At 47.2% G+C, this 17742-nt stretch overlaps 1 protein-coding gene and 1 pseudogene across 1 annotated transcript; both read left to right on the forward strand.

The window, feature by feature from the left end:
* The first annotated feature begins 305 nt into the window (after positions 1-305).
* Positions 306-16907, forward strand: LOC108385064 (nuclear envelope pore membrane protein POM 121-like). Its single transcript, XM_073214248.1, has 10 exons — positions 306-2718; positions 4109-4318; positions 4640-4780; positions 6420-6500; positions 8064-8235; positions 11220-11305; positions 11906-11976; positions 12461-12576; positions 12704-12806; positions 16552-16907. Exons 1-10 carry the CDS (start codon positions 2522-2524, stop codon positions 16905-16907), a joined length of 1533 nt encoding a protein of 510 aa, XP_073070349.1. The 5' UTR covers positions 306-2521.
* On the forward strand, positions 13241-15127 carry LOC140843680 (putative nuclear envelope pore membrane protein POM 121B; annotated as a pseudogene).
* Positions 16908-17742: the final 835 nt, after the last annotated feature.

A 17742-nucleotide genomic window follows, 5' to 3' on the forward strand; every position in this document is an offset into this window, starting at 1 on the left:
AGCAGCGGATTCACAGACTCCAAGAAGCGACTAGCGGTTACCAAAGGGGAGGGGTGTGGCAGGGAGCAGGGAATTCAAGGGAAATCTGAATGGTGCACCTGGTGTGTGTGGGCTCACGGGGAAACAATGTAGCTCAGAGAAGCCAAGTACGGACTCTGTGGCATCCTGCTACGCTGATGGACAGCGGCGGCAATGGGTTATGAGGGGGACTCGATTCTATGGGTGAATATAGCACCCACATTACTTCTCTTAGGAAACCTTCAGAAAGAAAAAAGAAAAAAAGAAACAGAAACTTCACATTATACCAATTGAATTTTATAAAAGACTTCAATGCTTTCCTTTCCTGTTCCTTTTTCTTTTTCGCTGTCTCGCCAACGGGTGTCCTGCTGATTACCTGGTGCCCGCGGCGGCCGCGTTGGCCGAGCTGGCTGAGAGGGGGGGCCACCGCTGCCTGGGGGAGCCTGAGCCGCGAGCCCCGAGCTGCCTGCCATTCGCGCGCCGTCTCCTGGCAACTAGGGAGCGCGCGCCGCCAGCGCACAATGCTCGCCCGCCTCTAGCCCAGGCGCGCAAGCGAAGGCAGGCAGTCTAGCGGTGAGAGCCGCGGAAGCCGCTCCGCCGCCGTAAAGAGCTCGCTGATCTTCCCAAATGGGAGGGGTTTTGAGCAAGCTCTGCCCCCCGCAGCCCGCCCCCGTTCCGGAGGCCAGGAGCCGGCGCCCGGCCTTCCTCGGAAGCCCCGCCCGCCCCGCAAGCCCCGCCCCGCCGGCTCCCTCAGCCCGCCGGGATCGCATTCCCCCGTCAGTATCCACTCGTTTCCTCGGGTCCCCTCGGAGGCCTCATCGCCGGTAAGACACGCTGACCCTCCCCAGACCCAGGAGGACTTGACTTTGAAAGTTTTTTTCTCAAGTCCTAAGTGGGTTCTGTGCCCTTTTCACCTCTTCAAACACCTTGGTGCGCGTCCACCTGCCTCCCTTTAGCCTTTGCTGTGAGATGTGCTGCCAGAACTGTTTCCTTCTTTCAGTTCCTTTTTTTGGGTCATTTTTCTATTCCTTTTATTTTTAATTTTTAACTTTTTTTGGTATCATTAGGGTACAGTTACATGAGCAACACGGTGGTTACTAGACTCCCCCCATTATCAAGTGCCCCCCGTTATACCCCGTTACAGTCACTGTCCATCAGCGTGGGGAGATGCTGTAGACTCACTACTTGTCTCCTCTGTGTGCTATACTGCCCTCCCCGTGCTCCCCGCCTACATCATGTATGCTGACCCTAATGCCCCTTATTCCCCTCTCCCTCCCTTCCCACCCACCCTTCCCAGTCCCTTTCCCTTTGGTATTTGTTAGTCCAATCGGGTTCTGTGAGTCGGCTGCTGTTTTGTGCCTTCAGTTTTTTCTGTTCTTATGCTCCACAGATGAGTGAAATCATTTGATACTGTCTTTCTCTGCCTATCATATTTCACTGAGCATAATACCCTCTAGCCTCATCCACGTTGTTGCAAATCTTTCTTTCAGTTCTTAAAGCTCTGAACTTTAATACAGTATGAGTTTAGCAGAATACCTGGTAAATCATTTAAAATATCCCTGCTTCAGGTGAGAATACCATCTGTCTGTTTATTGCAGCACTATTTACAACAACCAAGGTATGGAAGCAACCTAAGTGGCCCTCAGTAGATGAATGGATAGAGAAGAGGTTGCACATATACAAAATGTTACACTATTCAGCCATAAGAAGGAAACATCCTACCATGTGCAACAACATGGGTGGAGCTAGAGGGTATTATCCTCAGGGAAATAAGCCAGGTGGAGAAAGACAAGTACCAAATGATTTCCCTCATTTGTGGAGTTTTAAATCAAAGCAAATCTAAATCTGAAGGAACAAAACAGCAGCAGACACAGACTCCAAGAAGCGACTAGCGGTTACCAAAGGGGAGGGGTATGGCAGGGAGAAGAGGATTCAGGGGTATTATGATTGGTGCACCTGGTGTGTGTGGGCTCACAGGGAAACAATGTAGCTCAGAGAGGCCAAGTACGGACTCCGTGGCATCCTGCTATGCTGATGGACAGCGGCGGCAATGGGTTATGGGGGGAACTCGATTCTATGGGTGAATATAGCACCCACATTGTTTCTCTTGGGAAGCCTTCAGAAAGAAAAAAGAAAAAAAGAAACAGAAACTTCACATTATACCAATTGAATTTTATAAAAGACTTCAATGCTTTCCTTTCCTGTTCCTTTTTCTTTTTCGCTGTCTCGCCAACGGGTGTCCTGCTGATTACCTGGTGCCCGCGGCGGCCGCGTTGGCCGAGCTGGCTGAGAGGGGGGGCCACCGCTGCCTGGGGGAGCCTGAGCCGCGAGCCCCGAGCTGCCTGCCATTCGCGCGCCGTCTCCTGGCAACTAGGGAGCGCGCGCCGCCAGCGCACAATGCTCGCCCGCCTCTAGCCCAGGCGCGCAAGCGAAGGCAGGCAGTCTAGCGGTGAGAGCCGCGGAAGCCGCTCCGCCGCCGTAAAGAGCTCGCTGATCTTCCCAAATGGGAGGGGTTTTGAGCAAGCTCTGCCCCCCGCAGCCCGCCCCCGTTCCGGAGGCCAGGAGCCGGCGCCCGGCCTTCCTCGGAAGCCCCGCCCGCCCCGCAAGCCCCGCCCCGCCGGCTCCCTCAGCCCGCCGGGATCGCATTCCCCCGTCAGTATCCACTCGTTTCCTCGGGTCCCCTCGGAGGCCTCATCGCCGGTAAGACACGCTGACCCTCCCCAGACCCAGGAGGACTTGACTTTGAAAGTTTTTTTTCTCAAGTCCTAAGTGGGTTCTGTGCCCTTTTCACCTCTTCAAACACCTTGGTGCGCGTCCACCTGCCTCCCTTTAGCCTTTGCTATGAGATGTGCTGCCAGAACTGTTCCCTTCTTTCAGTTCCTTTTTTTGGGTCATTTTTCTATTCCTTTTATTTTTAATTTTTAACTTTTTTTGGTATCATTAGGGTACAGTTACATGAGCAACACGGTGGTTTCTAGATTCCCCCCATTTTCAAGTGCCCCCCTCCTTATACCCCGTTACAGTCACTGTCCATCAGCGTAGGGAGATGCTGTAGACTCACAATTTGTCTCCTCTGTGTGCTATACTGCCCTCCCCGTGCTCCCCGCCTACATCATGTATGCTGACCCTAATGCCCCTTATTCCCCTTCTCCCTCCCTTCCCACCCACCCTTCCCAGTCCCTTTCCCTTTGGTATTTGTTAGTCCAATCGGGTTCTGTGAGTCGGCTGCTGTTTTGTGCCTTCAGTTTTTTCTGTTCTTATGCTCCACAGATGAGTGAAATCATTTGATACTTGCCTTTCTCTGCCTATCATATTTCACTGAGCATAATACCCTCTAGCCCCATCCACGTTGTTGCAAATCTTTCTTTCAGTTCTTAAAGATCTGAACGTTAATGCAGAATGGGTTTAGCAGAATAATTGGTAAATCACTTAAAATATCCCTGCTTCAGGTAAGAATATCTTCTGTCTGTAAAGTATAGGAATCTGATAGGTTTTGTTACTTTTCTGTCTTTGGACCAATAAATTGTATCAGCTGACCTCAAAGAGGTGTACCCAGGAAACTCCTGAATGGATATAACTTGGCTGATAAAGATGATTAGATTAAAAAGACTTTTATTTTCATTTAGTCCCAGTTGAGTTATAACAACAAAATTGAAAACTTCAGTGACAACACTAGATTCTTGATAAGTACATTTATTAGAAAAGGTGAACATTCAGGTTTTTAAAATGTTTGACTTTGGGTGTACATTTCTGATGACTTAGCATAAGAGATTGAAGGATTCCTGTAAAATTTGTCCCTGCACGTCCTTATGCACACTTTTCTTCCACTGTAGTTTGACTTGTGTGGGCTGTTTTTCAATTTCCCCCTGAAAGTTGTTGAATCCATTGCAGGGACAGCTGTTAAGTACCTGCCACTTTCTGCCCTTAGGTGGAATGGGGAAAGTTGCCATAAAAATGCTGTGTTTTGTATCGCTTAGAGGCTTAAGCTCTCTGGAAAATAACTGAACCCACATGGTTCTTAAGGAATTTAAACTTTCTGTCATTCTTCTAAGCTGCCTTGATTCCATAATGTGTCTCCCATTCTCCACAGGGTCTGTGGGACTTCACCACACCACTTTGGCATAACACGTCCAAGACGATACCCAATCCATCAGGGCTGGTATTCCTGTGAGCTTCCCACGCTGTGCTGGAATGGCCGTCACAGGAAGCGTGTGCTGTCTCGTGGTAGTTCCAGAGTGGTGTGCAGGCCTTCGACAGTGAGGATCGCTCCTCCCGGGAGCAACCTGACTCGTCTTCCAATGTAAGCATTGCTGGAGGAAAAGACTCCCAGTGTGTCCACTTTATTCTCCTGCAGTTGTTCATCTGAGAGAATAACTGTAACCCAAAGGAAAGGAAGAAGCTCCTTATGTGAGGGAGAAATCTGAAGTTCCAGTTATTGAGCAGTTTTTTATTTTCTAGGTTTTTCCCAAGACTGTAGCTTAACAGCTAAGGGCCATTTGTGTGAGTGTATAAATTACCCTTTCGCTTGTTGGATAGCTTCTGATTTCCAGCGCCTGAAGTTCATGCTATGGAGCATCATGATCAGAATATCTTAATGCAAGAATCCTGTTTTCTGTTACAGAGCAGCGCAGATCCCTAAGGCCCCAGACCCGTGGTCAAAGGAGGCTGTTCTGCTTGCCCTCGAACGTTGGAAGAGGAAGAAAAGGACAGTGGAGGAGGAGGAAGACCAAACATCTGCTGCTGGTCAGGAGGACAAAAGAAGGTAACATGCCCTGCAGAGTACTCAACGTGCCTCTCACGGGGGCTCCTGGGATTTGTTGAAAGAGAGATCACTCCCCAAAAGAATCAGAGGCCACTTCCTGTATGTGAACAGCAGGTCCTCTTCTTTGGCTTTCATGGAAGAGCTTGGTAACAAGCGCTTTAATACTATGCCTTTCGTTAGGCACAGGTTACATACATTTTGTAATATACCTTTTCCGTAAGTACTAGAGAAAAGCCGACAGTTACTGGCCACATCAGCTTCATACTTTTGATATAAATGTGTTAAATTTTATTTTGAGAGAATGCTGAAAGTCTTCCCCTTGTGGTGGTCAGTTATTTGGGTGATCATCAGCTTAGGTGTCATGTTTGTGCTGAAGGAAATACTTAGCAAAGAACAATGAAGACTGGAGTATGGTAGCTTTATGAGTAATGAGAATAAAACCAGTTTCATTATTTGATTTTTGAAAATGTAATGAAAATAGAGGAAGCAGTCTGTTTCCTCGATGGAAAGAGAGGAAGTTGAAGGCCCTGAGTAAGCTGCAGAACTGCTTGTGGCTTTCCAAGGAGTCAGTTAAGAATTTTCTTGTAACTCAACAAATTCCAAGACCCATCATGTGCCGGAGCCTACTCCAGGTACTGTGGATAGAGCAGTGAGCAAGACAAAGGTCTCCTGGGACTTGGGCAATCAATGAAACAGGGTAATTATAGATTGTAAGTATATAAAGATTTTTAAAAAGCAGTGCTATAAGAGGGTCATGAGAAAGGGGGAGCTCTCTATATAAGGTGGTCAAGGAAACATGCTCTGAGGAGACAGTGGGCCCTACATTTGAGAAATAGAACCATTGTCCTCATCAGTTACACCAGGTTAGCCATAACCTGCAGGTTCACAGCTGGCCATCTTTGATAGAGTAGATGGCGACATTAGGTAAGGAAATACTAATAAATGCAAGTGTGTTCATTGGAAGATTGATTGGAAGTAACGTTGGAAGATCAGGTAATGAATACTAGGGATATGCTTTACAAGTGAGCAGTCTGAGCTCATGTCAGCCAACTAAGCAGGAGTGGCAGAGAGAGATGGTGTGGTGGAGGTCAGAGAGAAAATAACTATTCTTATGGTCAAAACAAGTTTCTCATGTTCTCTGGGTTGGTAATTTGTCTAGACCCCAGTGAGCCTATAACTGAGGGCTCTGTGTTGTCTTTCCCATAATTGGAATGAGCAGTGATTATGTGCACCATGCGCAGGCCCTTATCTGTGACCTGTGAAGTTCTTCTCTTACAGACTCAACTAAGTGAGAGCACTGGGGGATGTGTGTAGGTGGGTCGCTAAAGTGTTTTTTTGTCTTTAGTTTACAGATGGTAGGATATTAAATTTGTGATTGCAGTGCTCTGGTGAGAAGTTAGCAAATAATCAGTATACCTGAATAGTTCAAAAGGTCTTGATGCATTTTTATACTTTTCTGATTAGATTAGAACAGTCCTAGAATAAATTGACCTTCCTGAATCTTTGAGATCTGAGGCAACCTTTTCTTGTCTAGCATGAACCTATGTTCTGTAGAAAGAGTAAAAGATCCCAGGAATATGAGAGTATGCTTTAAAGGAGAGGTCTTATCATCTAACTGAGGGTTTGTGATTTGTCACAGGTGCCATGACAGCAGTGGGAGTGGCCATTCAGCTTTTAAGCCCGAGGTGGCCAACGGAGTCCCTGCTGCTTTTGTGCCTGAGTAAGTGAGAATCCATCTGGGTGAGGTTTCCTGTTTGGGAAAGGGTCATTATCAGACTTACTGACCTGTAAGTTTTCCTCTTTGAAGTCAGAGAGGAACATTTTGAGTAACTTGCCACAATAACTATTTTGTCTAATTCCTTTTACTATTTTTTCTTTAATATGCATAAAATATGCTAAGGCTAAGAGGGTTTGTAGATACACTGAATAACCAAGTATGTAACAAAAAAATCACAAGGTTTGTGCAATGGATAGAATGCAGCAGTACAAAATTTAAGAAAAATGTGAGATTTCTGCCTTTTAGCTTAATTATATTTGAGGAAGAACTGGCTGGGAGGGAAAGAGGCTGGAAATGTGCGTGAAAAGGCTTGGGTAAGTTATGTTATTAAATTCAGTCAGCGCTATGATACGGCTGCCAAAAAAGCTTAACATGCTCCTCCCCTGGGGTGATAGCAGAACAAAGACTAGGAGGAGGCCGGTCAGTGGTGGTCCTAATGCCTTAGTCCTGCTGTCCGCGGAGGGCTGCTGGTTGGCTGTGCTGCCCTGCAAGGGGCCGCAGACACAAACCGAAATTCACTGCGAGAGAGTGAAGCAACTCAAGATGTCACGGGGTGGTGGTGGGTGAGGGGGTTCTAAAGGTACATAAGCACTAGCTCAGAGGAGAAAAACCTCAGGGGTGTAAAGAAATACACCCCTGGTGGGAGTGTATTTCTGGAGGGAGGGAAGGATAATGGCCTGCAAAAATCTGAAGGACTATCACATGAAAGGAGGACAATTGGCTTGGCTCCAGATGGGATCCATAGGCGAAGTAAGTGAAAGAGAAAGTATGTTTGCATCTAGTGCAGGGATAAACTGCTCTGTGGTTGACATTCATCAGCCAGGAGACAGTGAGCTGTCTGTGCTGTCACAATGGTTGGATGACTATTTCACAGGAAAGATGTTTAGGGAATTTCTGTTTCAGTTTGAATCTTAGAAAAAGTGGTTGGTTCCTCCTAAACTTTTTTTTAACACCTTTATTGAGGTATAATTGACATAAATAAACTGTGCCTCTTTGAAGTGTACCATTTGATCAATTTTGACATGTATCCTTATCAGAATTATTATCCTATAAATTTTCCTCTTTGAAATCAGAGAGGAACATTTTGAGTAACTTGCCACAATAACTATTTTGTCTAAATTTCACTCCCACGGAACCATCACCACAGTCAAGATAATGAACATCACCATCACTGCCAGAAGTTTCCCCGTGCCCCTTGGTGAAGCCTTAAAATCTCCCTCTCATCCTGTCCCTGTTGCCAGGCATCCATTGGTTCCCATTCTGTCACTATAGATTTGTGTGCGTTTCCTAGAGTATATATAAATAGAATCATACTTTTAATTTTTTAAATACTGAGCTTTCCCTTTCCGACTTTGTGAGACATGTTTAGCTGAATTAACAGTAAAATTAACAACATTATCCTTTTCCATTGCGTTAGAACAGTTTTGTGACCGTGGATGAAGCCTTAAAAAATGTTGGTGCCTTTCAGTAGCACATCTGTGTTTTCCCCTTTTATTTCCCTGTTAGGCCTGGGCCTCTGAAGAGAGGCCTCAGTTCACAGAGCTCAGATGGCGAGCTGTGTAAGAAAACCTGCACCTCTGCTGTGAGCTGCTCGAAGGGCACGTGCGCATGTGGCATCCGTATGTCCAGCCGCAATGCCATTACCAGTTCCTACACTTCTACTGGAGGCATCTCTCAGGTACACACACCTGGTGGTGTGGCAGAAGTGGGTTCTTTGCATTTATTAGTTGATTATGCAGTGTTTACTAGCCACCTTCTGTCAGATGCTGAGATCACCTCTAAGCTAACAGCAGTTACCAACCCTTGAATGATCGCTATGGACCAGTGGAACAAACTAGAAAGCCCAGAATGCCTATGTGGAAACCTGACACAAGACAGAGCCATTATTATAGATAAATAGACAGAGGATGAATAATTCAAAATATGGTACTAATTTGATTAAAAAGGTAGAATGAGTCTGAATTGCACTGGGTCATAAATTCATCCTCTAGGCACTGGGAATTTAATGAAAGTTTTAAAAATAAGTGGTTATAATTATTTTTAGAAAGGATGTAGTGTAGACTGGAGAACAGATCAACTTTTGCTACCAGAATGACTTGGGTTCAAATCTTGGCTTTGGCACTTAGTAGCTATAGACTCTTGGGCAGGTAAATGACTTAAACTCTCTTTTTCTCATCTCTAAACGATTGTTATAAAGATTGAAGGTAATGTTTGAAAAGCACCCATTACAGTGCTTGTCAGTAAGCAGGCACCCAATATATAGGAGCTGGAAAAAAAGTAACACATGCATGAAGGAGGTTTTTGAGAGGAGAAAGAATTTGACATAAGTTTTCATCCATACAGAAGGCTCTTAGAGTAATATAAATGACACATTAATGATAAATGACAAATAGAAGAGATGAAGGCCCTGGCTAAGCAGTTATGACAATGTGGAGCATAAGAGTACGAAGCTGTACCTGGATCTATTCTGCACTAGGCCCTCTGCTGAGCACTGTACACACATTTCCTCAATCAGTGATCCCAACAGACCTGACATACATAGTCATTGCCCCTTCTTACAATTTTATATCAAATGTCATACATACACAAAGGAAGGAAAAATATCATAATGAACCTCCATGTGGCTCCAGCAGTTAACAGTGTTTGGTCAGTCCTGATCCATCAACACCCCCACCCCAAATTGGTTTTCCTCTTGTGTTTTTAAGTACAAACACGTTGTTTCCCCTATTGGTACTTCAGTGTACTTTTAAAACTTTTTGAACATTAATAACCACAATGCCTCTATTCCTCTGAATTATAATGACTTAATGTTAGTTATCATCGCTCCAATTTGCCCTTCTTACCCTCCCTCTCTTATTACAGTTACTTTGAATCAGGGACCAAAAATCAACTCATTGTGTTTGGTTCACATGTCTCTTAGACCCTTTTTTTAAAGTATTAAAGCATTAAAGGTATTTAATTAATATATGTAACAAAAAAATCTGAAGGTAAGGTTGTACACTTATGGAAATAATGATTTTGACCTACTTCATAAGATAGTTGTGAGGCAGTACATGTAAAGTGTTCATGCGTCTACACTGTCCATAGTAAGCGTTCAAGAAGTGCCACCAAAACAAGTACTGAAATTTACATTTCAGGGGACTTAATTCACACTCAGAGCTTCAGACTTAGCATTATACAAGGTTGTATCTTACGGCCTAACAAGCAGACAGGGTAAAAATAATCAACTTTTTAACAGGCCTGGGCGGAGCGATGATGCTCGGAGCTCCGCACCAGGGGCAGGGCGCCGGGACGCCGGGGGTGGGCGGGGCGAGGGACGCACCCACCGCCTGTGGGTCCCCTGGGGACGGGGTCCGCGTTCCCAGGGCCCGCTACACAGCCGCGCCGGAAACCACCGCCGCGTCACGGGCAACTGCGGGGTCGACCGCGGGAGGCGCGCGTGCACTGGGGCCTCTGCCTCCCCGGGCACGCTGCTGAGGCCGGGCAGCCGGCCTGGCAAACTCCTGCGGTGGCAGAACCCCTCCGCGGTCCTGGGGCGCGCCAGACACACCCCCGGGGTTCGCGGGCCCCGCCAGGATGCCGGCTATCCCGGCTGCCGTGCCCCGGCTCCCAGCGCCTCAGCCCGTCCGAGGAGCCGCAGGCGGCAGGTCGCCGGCCTCACAGCGCGGCCTCCCCGGGCGCTCCGAGCCCGCGCGGCCGGCGCCCCCTGGCGGCTTCCAGCTGTCAGGCTTCCCACGCGGGTATCCCCGCCGCTGCTGCCACCGCCGCCGCCGCAGGCGCGGAGCACACGGGCTGGGGCGGTGTCCGCGCGCGCCCTCCCCCGCAGCAGGGACGTCAGGCCTCTCTTAGACTCGATCAACGGTACTACTACTACGCTTTTTCTTAACTTTTGAAAAGTCTGAGTCATTATGTTCTATAGAATTTACTACATTCTGGATTTTGTTTTCGTCATGGTGCCATTTTGACAATTACTCTATCCCTATTTTCCCTGTAAATGGGCAGTTGGCTCCTGAGGCTTGATGAGTTTCGAGGTCAGTGATTTGGGCAGAGGTGCTGCTGTGCACTTCTGATCGCATCACATTGGGAGCACGTGCTGTGTGGTTGCCTCCCACTGGGCTCAGGTGTCAGTCTGATCGTTCACTTTATTGTTCCTATGAGCTTTTCACCTGATGATTTTAGTGGCGATTTTTTGCCTTTGTCTATGTCCATTGTGGCAAAATGGTGATGTTCTAATTCTGTCCTTCCCTCTGCATTTGTTAACTGAAGGTCTGTGTAATTCTAGATAGAAGAACAAACCCTATCTATAGGAGTGGCAGGATAATAAGCAGGCACTGTTGTCATAGTTAACTCCAAAGGTGACCAGTATGATTCTTGCTGTGTTATCTTTATGAACTGATGATATTTTATAAACATTTCATGACACTCAGTATAGTGTAGCTGCTCTTTCTGATGCAACTTTTCCAACTTTGGCCAATGACAACCCTTTCAAAAAGTCGCAATTGACTCACTTTTCAGAAGCCCCACTTCAGAAAGAAATGTTTTTTTAGTCACTTGAAAAGGAGACATTATATACAGTGATGGATTAGAGCCACCGAATTATGTTGAAGGTCAGATCCTATGTTATTCCCAAGGTCAGTCACGTGACTTGTGTTTGGCTTTTAGCTCTGGAAGAGGCGTCCCAGTGCCTCACCCATCTCCAGCCCAGCCTCCCGTTCACAGACACCAGAGAGTCCAGAAAAGAAAATGAGGTAATCGGTGATTTGCTGTGTGGATTAATGAGAGGGTGGGAAAGGAGGGAAATTTACTTGGCTCTTAGGCTTTCTGAGACTCCGATTTGGAGCATCAAAATAGTTCACATCTAAAGGGCAGAGATGGTGCCGCCCTGAATCGCTTTTGTCTCTTGCAGTCGTCACATAGTGTGACCACACCGGCCTCTGCTTCCCCTCATGCTGCAGTGTGAGGGGCTGGGGCGTAAGAGGAAGGGCTTGCATGGGACAGAGTGAACAGAGTGACTGATGGGGGTGGGCAGCAGGCTTCACATTCTAGACCCCAGCTGACCCCCTAGGTGCCCAACTAGAATGCCACTTTCTTAGAGATAGAGGTGTGACTAGGACTCTCAGAAACTTGGCAGGTTGTATGTAAGGTTCTGAAGATTGTTTTCTGCTTGTTTTAAGACAAAGGTGTCTCTATGGCTTCTGTGAACTGCCTCTCTTCATTTCTTTAGGAATTTTCTTTGCTTCTTTTTGTTGTCTTCTTTTTGTTCTAGACTTTGGTCAGTTGGTAGTTAGGAGGGTGTAAAAAGTTATCCAGTGCTTTTCTAAACTTAACTGTGCCTCTTCCTCCTACAGAGAAGAGGACGGTCCTCAGGGATCTGACTCTTCTGCTCCGCCAGTAAACAAGGAGTCCCAGGGAGAACAGGGTAAGTTGATGAACGCGTGGCATGTGTTGGCAGTAGTGTATGGAGGGCGCATGGACCACAACCCACTGGCAACATGTACTGAGCCTTGATTTGTGTGGGGCTTGGTAGTTACAGAGAGAGAGATGTTCCTGTCCTTCGGGGTTTTTGGTCTGGTAAGGGAGAAAGGTTGCCCAGACTTGTATAGCATAACCCAGGCCAGCTGGGGGGTTTGGGGTAAGGTAAGCCTAGGTGGGGGAATCTGAGCAGACCAGGCAATTTCTGTCCAGTAAACAACAATGTGCACATATTTGGCGCAATGACCACTTCACGTTGTCTTGACTGTTAGAAATAATCTTGCCAACACCATCCAAGTGCCCAAACCATAGAAGATAGAATCTCAGAGACACCTAGTGAAAGTTCAGTATTAAAAACTAGGCTGGATAGACATACCTCTCCATTTCAGGAAGAGAGCAGGAAGAAAGTAAGTCTGATACTTTATTTGCAGATACAACCACATGTAGGGAGCAGAACTGGGATTCTCCACCTACACCCAGCAGCTCCCAGACACGCAGACGCGAGTTTCCCCTGGTGCCCTCCAGGCGAGGGATCCCACTGATCTTGGTATGATCTGTCCACCCACCCCTGCCCACCCCAGTCTGGCTCCCCTGCATCTCAGGAATGGAAGGGTCGGTACAAGTTTCTTTCACTTCCTTCTGACTGGGTTGGCTTCTCCTTTTTCTCTTGGTAGCCTCCAGCTCCCTCGATCAGCGGCTCGATCATGGTCAAAGAGTATTACCAGGAGAAGCAAGCTCAGTCACAGTGGCTGAAGAGGATCTTCGAGGATAAGACTGGTAAGGAATATGGGTTAATTTCACACTCCAGAGACAGTTCGCAGAGTCATATTTGTTGACTCCTGAATCCCTGGCCCAGCAAGGCTTCTAGAGCACCAAATACCATCACGTTTGAGATACCATAGTTGACATTTTCTGTTCTTCTTCCTAGAATCTGCTGCAGTGGCAATGTTTGTGGGGGAGGCATTGTGTATTTTCCTCTGTTCTTGTCCCCGCCATGACAAAGAATTGAAGGGCAGAGACACAGTAGTGCAACAGAGTAAAAGTTTTATTTAAAGTTACTTAGCCAGAAAGAAGTGCAGGTGACCTCAGAGAGGGAGGAGTGCCCTGAAAGGGTGGAGAGCAAGACTTTAAGATTAAAAGGTCACACACTTAGAAAGTGTGGGTGACTTCAGAGAGGGAAGTGCCCTGAAAGGTTGGGAAGAGTTGAAGTTATGCACTTAGGAAGTGCAGGTGACCTCAGAGAGAGGAGTGCAGCAGCCTGAAAGACGGAGTTTAAAGTTAAAAGATTACGCACTTAGAAAGTGCGGGTGACCTCACATAGGAGCACAGTGAAAGGTTGAGGGTTCCCCCTTTTAAGGATTTTTCAGGAATGTGACAGAGGGCTAGTGTGTGGGCTTAAGTGGTCTCCAGTATCTTTGATGAGACATTAAGTTACTCATCAGTCCTCTAGGTAATTCTGCAGAATTAGCTAATCAAGACTGTCTGCATTTCCTCCAAGGTGGGCAGAGTTATTTGTTTGCTAAAGAGTATGTTAAGAATCTTTCTTCTGAAACTTCCTAGTTTTTTTTTTAAATACAATTTTGGCTTTAAAGTGGGATCTCCCTGTCTTTACTTTGCTGTTTATAGGTGGGCCTTTTAGCAGGCTAGAGTGAATCATACAATGATCTAATGGATACAATGAAGACATGGGCTGTGCTCAGATACTTTTATCTGGGAAATATTCAAACCTTCAAGGCCAAGTTTCTCTTGACCTTTTGAGCTTTAACTGATTAACTCACTAACTCTGAATCTTTTCTGGATTTCTAAATTTAACTGGTTAACCGAGTCCTTTCTAGGGGGCTTTGCTGGCCCTGTACTCTTTCCACCCCACTCATATGTATTTCCCTGCCTAACAGCCACACCCATGGCCCTTTCACCCCTGCAGACACCTGGGCTTCTGGGCCCTCTTGGCTCTTCACAGCCAGGGTCCCTCCCCGGCCCTCCTCTCAGATTCCAGGTTCACAGCCCCTTTCTCGGGGCTGACCCCTGCCTCTCTCACAATACCAGCCAGTGATGCCACCAACTCACCTCCAGCCTCTCAGGCTGAGACATCTGCCAAACCCCAGGCCCCGCCTGCCCCAGGCCCCACCCTGAAGCCCAGTGTTCTCTTTGGAATGCTGAGCAGCCCACCTGCTAACCCTTCTGCCTTGGCAGCTCCTGCTGTGTCTTCAGCACGTCCCATGTTCAAGCCCATCTTTGTGGCTCCACCTAAAAGTGGGAAGGAGGGTCCTGTGCCATGCAGCCATTCCCAAGTCACAACGGAGGCATCTTCCAGCTCTGCCCACACCCCGGCTACCAGCAGCCTCCCCTCACTTTCAGTCCTGTTTTTAGCAGCACAGGGCTACCTACATCTTTGCCCTTGTCAACTCCTTCCTCCTTCAGTCAGACAACTACTTCAGGCACTAGCACGAATACCCCTCTGTTCCCTGGCCCGGCCAGTGTCAGTGTCCCCTCAGCAGCGGCTTGGGGGACCACCACCAGCACAGCCGCAGACTCTGCCCGGAAGCCTGTCTTTGGCTTTGGTGTGAGCAGTGTGACCAGCACTGCGAGCAGCATGACCAGCCCCACTGCTTCCACTGCCCAGCCTGTCCTCCTTGGGTCCCCCCTTGCCTCTGCTGCCAGCTCTGCCCAGCCATGGGCTCCATACTCCAGTTTGGCAGGCGCTGGCCACGCCTGCTCCAACAACAGCCATCACCTTCAGCCACTCCCTGCCTGGCGCCATCCAGACAGCTGCTGGCAGCAGCACCGCCAGTTTCGGTGGCTTCAGTGGCACCCTCACGACCTCCGCCCCCATCGCCCCGAGCCAGCCTGCACTGACATTAAGCAGCACCCCAGCCTTCAACATTCCCTTTGGTTCTGGCACCAGGCCCCCCATCCCATCCTATCCCGGAGTCACCCCACAGCACACGTTCGGAGCCACTGAGAGACAGCAAATGTGGACTGCCAGCCAGCACTGGCCCCCAGCTTCAGCAGCTCCTTTCCTTTTGGAAGCTCAGCATCCCTGGCCCCACCCCAGCCAGCCTTTGGCAGCACCATGTGGTCAGGTTTTCGTGGATTGAAACCCGCAGCCTCTCTTTTTGGCACCATCTCCAGCACCCAGTCAGCCTTTGGCAGCACCACAGCTGTTTCCTCCAATTTTTTTTATTTTGTGGCATTATTAATCTACAATTATTTGAGGAACATTATGTTTACTAGACTCCCCCCTTCACCAAGTCCCCCCCACATACCCCATTAGTCACTGTTCATCAGCGTACTAAGATGCTGCAAAATCACTACTTGTCTACTATGTGTTGCACAGCACTCCCCATGCCCTCCCCAAATTATACATGTTAATCATAAGGCTCCCTTTCTTCTTCCACCCCTTCTCCCTCCCTTTCCACCTATCTTCCCCAGTCCCTTTCTATTTGGTAATTGTGAGTCCTTTCTTGGGTTCTGTGATTCTGCTGCTGTTTTATTCCTTCTGTTTTTCCTTTGTTCTTATATTCCAGAGATGAGTGAAATCATCTGGTACTTGTCTTTCTCCATCTGGCTTATTTCACTGACCATAATACCCTCTAGCTCCATCCATGTTGATGAAAATGGTAGGATTTGTTTTCTTCTTATGGCTGATTAATATTCCATTGTGTATATGTATCACATCATCTTTATCCATTCATTTACTGATGGACACTTAGGTTCCTTCCATTTCTTGGCTATTGTAAATAGTGCGATAAACATAGGGGTGCATCTGTCTTTTTAAAATTGGGCTGCTGCATTCTTAGGGTAAATTCCTAGAGGTGGTATTCCTGGGTCAAATGGTATTTCTATTTTGAATTTTTTGAGGAACCTCCATACTGCTTTCCATAGTGATTGAACTAAATTACATTCCCACCAGCAGGGGAGGAGGGTTCCCCTTTCTCCACATCCTTGCCAGCATTTGTTGTTGTTTGTCTTTTCGATGGTGGCAATCTTTACTTGTGTGAGGTGATATCTCATTGCAGTTTTAATCTGCAATTCTCTGATGACTAGCGATGTGGAGCATCTTTTCATGTGTCTGTTGGCCATCTGAATTTCTTCTTTGGAGAACTCTCTGTTCAGCTCCTCTGCCCATTTTTTAATTGGATTATTTGCATTTTGTTTCTTGAGGTGTGTGAGCTCTTTATGCATTGTTGATGTCAACCCTTTATTGGATCTGTCATTTATGAATATATTCATTATGAATATATTCTGCAGGATGCCTTTTTGTTCTATTGATGGTGTCCTTCCCTGTACAGAAGCTTTTCAGCTTGACATAGTCCTATATGTTCATTTTTGCTGTTGTTTCCCTTGCTGGGGGAGATATGTTCATGAAGAAGTCACTCATGTTTATGTCCAAGAGATTTTTGCTTATGTTTGTTCTAAGAGTTTTATGGTTTTGTGGCTTACATTCAGGTCTTTGATCCATTTCGAATATACTTTTGTGTATAGGGTTAGACAGTGATCCTCATTTCCTTCTCTTTTGCAGCCACCACCTCGGAGTTTGAAGCTACGACCCAGACCACCAGCAGCGGTGGCAGCACAACCTCATCCCATGTCACATCTGGGGTGTCAGCAGGCCCTGCTGTCAGCGGGGACTTTGGGATGAGCGTGTCAGACCCCCACAGCAGCTCCACCACTGGGGTATTCAACTTTGTGGCAGGATGGAGTGGGAGAACTGGTGGCACGGCCCCTTTCTGGGGATGCCTGAGTCAGAACTCCCTTGGTGCAGCTGGCCAGAGCACACTGTTTGCCATCTACGTGGCCAGGACACCTCAGGACACATCTGTGCTTGCAGGTGAGATTTGGAATGGGCTCGGTCTGCTGAGCCAGGTGCTGTTTTAAGTACCAACATAGTCTGCACTCTTGGAGGTCTACGCTGTAGTGAAGAGACAGATGTTATCTGTAAACAGTGTCAGGTAGCAGTGTAACTCATGACCGGAGGAGCTATGTAGGTAGGCAGTGGGAGCCTTTCTGAGACAATAGTAAACTGAGGCCATGGCCACAGTTCCAGAGTTGGGAGCAGGGACAGGGGCTGGGGGTGAGGGCCTTCCAGGCACAGGATCAAAGGCCCAAACTCAGAGACGAGCTTATGTTTTAATGAGCAGAGAAGAGCCAGGTGTGGCTATAGCTTTAGAAAGGAAAGTGGTATAAAATGACGTTAAGAGACAGGCAGTAAGGAAGATCATTCACGGCCTTTTAAAATGTTTTTTATTTTTTGGTATAAATCTACAATTACATGAAGAACATTATGTTTACTAGGCTTCCCCCTTCAACAAGTCCCCCCCACGGACCCTATTATATTCAATGCCCATTAGTGTAGTAAGATGCTGTACAATTACCATGTGTCTTCTCTGTATTGCCCAGCCCTCCATCTGCCCCCGCCCACATTATATATGCAATTTGTAGTGCCCCCTTTCTTTTTCCTGCCTTTATCCCTCCCTTCTCACCCTCCCTGCTCAGTTCCTTTCCCTTTAGACTATTTCAATAGGTAGTCCAATCTTGGGTTCTGTGATTCTGCTGCTGTTTTGTTCCTTCAGTTTTTCTTTGCTCTTATACTCCACATATGAGTGAAATCATTTGGTACTTACCTTTCTCCGCCTGGCTTATTTCACTGAGCATAATACCCTCCAGCTTCATCCCTGTTGTTGCAAATGGTAGGATTTGTTTTCTTCTTTTG

Source organism: Manis javanica, chromosome 10 (assembly GCF_040802235.1).
Source record: "Manis javanica isolate MJ-LG chromosome 10, MJ_LKY, whole genome shotgun sequence".
NCBI classification, from domain to species: Eukaryota; Metazoa; Chordata; class Mammalia; order Pholidota; family Manidae; genus Manis; species Manis javanica.

Coding starts and splice junctions, on each gene's coding strand:
- LOC108385064 (XM_073214248.1), top strand. CDS start 2,522: ATGGGAGGGGTTTTGAGCAAGCTCTGCCCCCCGCAGCCCGCCCCCGTT. Junction 2,719..4,108: donor CCTCGGAGGCCTCATCGCCG/GTAAGACACGCT, acceptor CATTCTCCACAG/GGTCTGTGGGACTTCACCAC. Junction 12,577..12,703: donor GAGGGATCCCACTGATCTTG/GTATGATCTGTC, acceptor TTCTCTTGGTAG/CCTCCAGCTCCCTCGATCAG.